General features: G+C 56.6%; 1 protein-coding gene across 1 annotated transcript in view; it reads right to left on the reverse strand.

Annotated features, from left to right (window-relative positions):
* Window positions 1-290: 290 nt before the first annotated feature.
* PLA2G4F (phospholipase A2 group IVF) overlaps window positions 291-5,138 on the reverse strand; it is a 13,958-nt gene continuing 9,110 nt past the window's right edge. The window contains 7 exon segments of the mRNA XM_006093141.3: window positions 291-1,173; window positions 1,485-1,700; window positions 2,260-2,448; window positions 3,394-3,498; window positions 3,598-3,735; window positions 3,938-4,052; window positions 4,937-5,138. The exon segment at window positions 4,937-5,138 is cut by the window's right edge and continues 15 nt beyond it. Coding sequence (XP_006093203.1) covers window positions 953-1,173; window positions 1,485-1,700; window positions 2,260-2,448; window positions 3,394-3,498; window positions 3,598-3,735; window positions 3,938-4,052; window positions 4,937-5,138 — 1,186 coding nt within the window. The 3' untranslated portion in view covers window positions 291-952.

Consider the following 5,138-nt stretch of genomic DNA (forward strand, 5'->3'; position numbering starts at 1 on the left):
CTTCCTCTCTGAAACCAATCTACACTAATAAAAGAGAAGCATGCAAATTGGTGTCACTCCGCTACACCCACCAGCCAATCAGGATGAGTATGCAAATTAACCTAACAAAGATGGCGGTTAATTTGCATATGCAGGCGCAGAGCAAAGACTGAAGACAACTGAAGACTGAAGACGACTGAAGACTGAAGAGGCTTGGCTTCTCCGCTGCAGCTGGAGTGGAGAAGCCTAGCCTCGCTGTGACCACAGTGGAGAAGCCAAGCCTCGCTGCTGCGGCCAGACCAAAGGCCTGGGTCCCGGGTGCTGGAGGAAAACCAGTGCCAGCAGCCAGGGGAAGGAAGGCCTATTGTGTGAATCTACATGCAACGGGCCTCTAGTAAAAACATATTTTTTTGGGGAAAAGGATGATAAAGTTAGTGACCTAGACTGGCAACCCATGTGGTCCCCCTTTATTCTTGATAGCACTCACCCTGCACCCAGGAGCAGGGGACGGGGCAGGGGCTGGAGAGGAGAGGGTATCAGGGATTGGGCCATGTGTGTATTGGATGGATGCATCTTTGCTTTTAGTCTCAGTTTAAGGAGAGTAACCTGCACATCAGCACTCACAGCTCCCATTCTGGTGAGGGTCGCAGGCCCTTCGGCATGTGGGGTGGGCCCTGGGACTAGACTATTGCCTGGATCCCCTCTAAAATGAGCACTGCTCACTTCTGCCTCACATCCCCAAGAGCCCCCGGAGAGACCTACTGCCCCATCTTCTCCCAGAAACACATATGAGAAGGGCTCTGCCAAGTACAAGCTGAAATCTGTAGGAACTTTTGGATCCTGGTGGACCTTAAGGCAGGGAAGATGGGAAGATGGGAGGCAGAAGCCCCACAGAGCCCACTCCTCCCTCTACCAAGCCCTGGTCTGGAGCCCACAGTCCCTCCTGCACCACAGTCCTTGGCTCCAGCCCGGGTCAGCCTCCAGCCTGGGCCCCAGCCTGCCGCCGGTCCAGAGCCAGCTGGAGGGCCTGCTTGATGGTCTCCACGTTGTTCAGAACATTGTATCGACTCAGGGCTACCAGCCGATCAAACTGCTCGGGCTCATAGGTGAAGTTCATCATGCCATAGGGGGTGTCTGGCCCGTTGATGTCAAAGTCCCCAAAGGCCTTCTCTTCAGCTGTTTGTCGCTCCACACCTGAGGGTTGGGAGAGGAGGAGAGACCAGGCTGGGGCACTTTGTGACTAGGAGCTGCCAGCCCAGGAGCCCCGCCCCCCTTTGCCCAGGACATCTGGCTGGTTTTCTGTGGGCTCTTCCTGGGCTCACATGTCTGCTCTCTTGCCCATCAGGAGCGGGGCTGGTGCCAATGCTGAGGCCCAGGAAGCAGTGGCTGCCTCGGGCCCTCCAGGGTACTCTGCTACCTTGTCCAGGGGATCCACTCTCAGAACAGCACCCCATCACCACCCCAGGGCTCTGTGGGCCAGACCCAGACCCAGGGCTTGCCCTCACCTGGGGCCAGGTGTGTGCGGAAGGTTCGGTTGACGAGGGGGAAGTGCAGCACGATGGGTGCGCGGGGGTCCTCGGCCCTGGCAAACAGGTAGCACTCGCGGGGGTTCTCCAGATCCTCAGAGAGCACCTCGATTCTGGGGAAGGGGATGCCTCGGTCCAGGCAGTACTTCTCTGTCATCTGTAAGACCTGGGCAGGAGGCAGACTTCTGTCCCTGCCTGCCCTCACCTGGACTCACACAGATCCCGTTTTCAAGGCCAGCTCTGCCTGCTACTAGGTGAGTGACGTCAAGCAGGTGACGTAACCCTTTTGAGCCAGTTTCTTCATTTATAAAATAAAAATGAGAACAACTCTCTCGTGGGGTTGTTGTGCAGATTAACAATAATCACCAGCATTCCCGCTGCCACTCCTCCCTGGAACTGCCCACTGCTTCCTTCTCTGACCCTCCCCGCTCCCTCGTAGGGGCTGATTTCAATTCCACGGGTTGAAACCAAATGATTACAGGGAGGTTGAGTTGGATCCAAGAGGAGGAGGGAGGGAGAGGAGGCCAAAGAGGGAAGAGCTGGCCCAGCAGTGTAACCAGAAACCTGCATGCAGATGGTGAAGCTGTCCACCACACAGGGTTTGAGAGACCCCTGAGGGGAACCTGATGGCTCTGCTGTTACCATAGTAACAAAGGCAGGAGCCCACACCCCAACCTTGGGTCAAAGGACAGCGCTGCCCCCAGTGAGCCAGAGGCACAGGCAGCAGGAGGGCCCCACCCGGAGCAGCACCCACCTTTCCAGGCCACAAACTCCCTGCCAGCCACATAGTCCTTGTGCAGACAGAGGCCACTGGTGAAGTTGAAGTTCTCCGCGGAGGTGAAGCGGGAGGTGAATATGTCCAGCACGGCCTGGGAGAAGGGCCCCTGGGGGGTGAAGAGCCTCGTTCGCAGCCTCGTGGGGTCTCGAAGCTTCTGGTGGTCGTCTAGGGAGGGCGGGATGGTGACATGCAGTGAGAAGTGTGCCAGCCTCTGTCCAGTGGCTTTCATGGTGCAGGGGCACCCCTCCTTCTCCTCCTAACACCCCTCCTCCTCTCCCCCACTTCCCAGGCCTCTCACCACTGTTCCCAGAACCCCCTTTAAATGCCTTTTTCCTTTCATGTTTCCCATGTTTTGAAAGTTGCCTATGACATTGCATTTATTAAATAATTATTTTCCACCCTTTTGAAAATGAAGTTGTATATACAATTTCCAATCAGAATTTCATCCATTAAACACCTACTGAGCTGTTGCTACATGTCAGGCACTGGGTTAAGCACAGGGATGCAAAGGTGACTGGGGCCTGGCCCTCGGGGCTCACACCTACTTAGGGGAGAGTCATATAAAGAGAGAAGGAACCCTAACAACATCCTGAGGTAGGGACAATGATGGGGCGTGCAGGTAGTCTTGCAGGGGCCTTGGTGGTCGCACCCTCACCAGCCTGGAGGGGTGACATGGGACAGAGAAACTCCCTGACAAAAGGATGGCTCAGCTGACTTAAGAGTTGAGCAAAAGTCCTCCAGGGGAGAAAGGTGGAAAAGATATTCCTCGAAGCAGGGAGCTCATAGGCCATTTAAGGAGCCCTGAGATGTGTGGGCAGAGCATCAGCCAGATGCCCAGTGGTCCGCGGCTGAGTTGACCTATTCGGAGCTCAAGCAGAGAATGCAGAGGCGTAGCCTGATTACACAGCACCCACGGCTCCCACTGGGTCCCCTGACTTGGGCCCTAGCCCCACCCACACGGCCTCTGCAGAGAAGTCAGCCCCGCAGGACTTCTCTGCACCCAGTGGGATAGCCAGTCCCTCACCATCCTCTCCCTCATTCTCTATGCCTCTGCCAGGACCCAATTGCTGGAAAGAAGAATGGGAGGGGGGGCTAGGTGTGACCCCTCACCTGTGACGTTCACACTGCCTCGGTGCCAGTCCAGGAAGCCGAGGTTGAAGCCCGCGGTCTGGAAGATCTCATCCAGGTTGGCTGCAAAGGCGCTGCCCCACATACCTAAGGACACAGGCAGGGCCCAGGCCCTCACAGCTCCTGCACCCACATCAGGGCTGGCCCGCTACCTGCCCTGTCCCCAGCCCTCCAGCTTAGACTCACCCTGCAGGTAGCAGATCCGGGGCTCTGGCCAGAGCTTCAGCAGTCGCCCCATGAAGAACTCTGAGCCGAAGAGCTTGGTGGGAACATAAGCCCCATACTTGGGGAAGCCGACCTCGTAGGGGGTAAACTCGCACCACTCTGGGGACCCAGAGTAAAGGAAATGTCACCAGGGCTTCCCACCAGGACCCCAGTGTTCCCCCTGGCCATTGTGACTGAGCAAGAATCTTTGCCTTGCCAAGAGCGGGAGGCAGCAACCCCACTGCGCTCCAGGCTCCATCTGTACCCTGACAGCCTGGCCTTTGACACATTCCGACCAACCATCACCGCCACACCCAGGCACCTGCAAAGTCGTCCCCGCTGACATCGGTGCGGACATTGACGCTGGCGTAGATGGGATAAGGGTTCTGGCTGCGGCTGACTGCCTCCTGCTGGTCAGACAGCTTGGCGGGGTTTTCCTGGGCAGGAAAGAAGGGAAGCTGATTGGTGTTCCCATCCCAATGGCCTGCAGGGTGTGGCGAGCCCACGAGACTGGTTGCCGAGGCCAGAGCTCAAAGGCGCAGGCTTTAGGCTGCAGCAGAGGCAAGGCTCCTGTAGGTTTTGTGCAGTTCCAGGGGCATTGGGAACACGCCCCCCCCCCCTTTTCCCATTCAAGAAAGCATATCAAAACCAGAGAGAGTCAGAGCGACATTTTTAAAGGAATAACTGAAAATCTAGTCTACTTCCTTTAAAAAGTAAATCACTAGAAAACACGAATTCTTTGGAAATTAGAAACCACTTGTGATATACATCCATCACTAAGAGTCACACACTAGTGGGCCAGGCCCCTGGCTGGGGCCCTCACTCAGCAATGAATCTCTCCTCTCCCAGGGCATTCTGGGCTTGCAGTCCCAGGAGAAACCACCAGGTGGTGAAAGTCATGGCATCTTGGCCAATGGCTCAGAGTGGTGTTCTGCCTCAGCTGCAGGTTGGAACCACTTGGAACACTTTGAAAACACTCTTGTGCTAGCACTGGACCCCAGACCAATCAGAATCAGTGTCTCTAGAAGTGGGGCTCAGGCATGGGGTGTTTTTGAAAAGCTGCACAGGTGATTCTGCTATGCAGACAGACCTGAGAAGTGCAGACCAGCCTCTCCCGGCCCAGGGGTTAGGAGCCAGGAAAGATGAAGGGGTGCAGCCCACCCCTCCCCCCCCCCCGCCCCCCGCCCCAGGGAGCTCACTCTTTGTGCCCAGGGAGCTCAGACCTAAGGGTTAGCTTTGCCTAACGGCTAGGGTGGAATTAAGTGCTGCGGGGCAGAGGTGCAAAGGAGCCATGTTTACGTGTTACCTGCCCTTCTCTTACCTCCTGGTACAGGAAATATTCAATGAGGAGGCCCCAGAGGTCAATGAGGGAGATGCTATGGCTGCTGCTTTCCAGGTTCTTCAGTTCCTCAGCATAGTACTGTAGGCGCTCCGTGGACACCGCCCCCTTCTTACTGCTGCAGACCCGAGCCCGGGCCTGCTCAGTGGGGCCCTGCAAGGCCACCTGGGACCAAGCCGGGTCC

The sequence above is a fragment of the Myotis lucifugus genome, unplaced genomic scaffold (assembly GCF_000147115.1).
Source record: "Myotis lucifugus unplaced genomic scaffold, Myoluc2.0 scaffold_109, whole genome shotgun sequence".
NCBI classification, from domain to species: Eukaryota; Metazoa; Chordata; class Mammalia; order Chiroptera; family Vespertilionidae; genus Myotis; species Myotis lucifugus.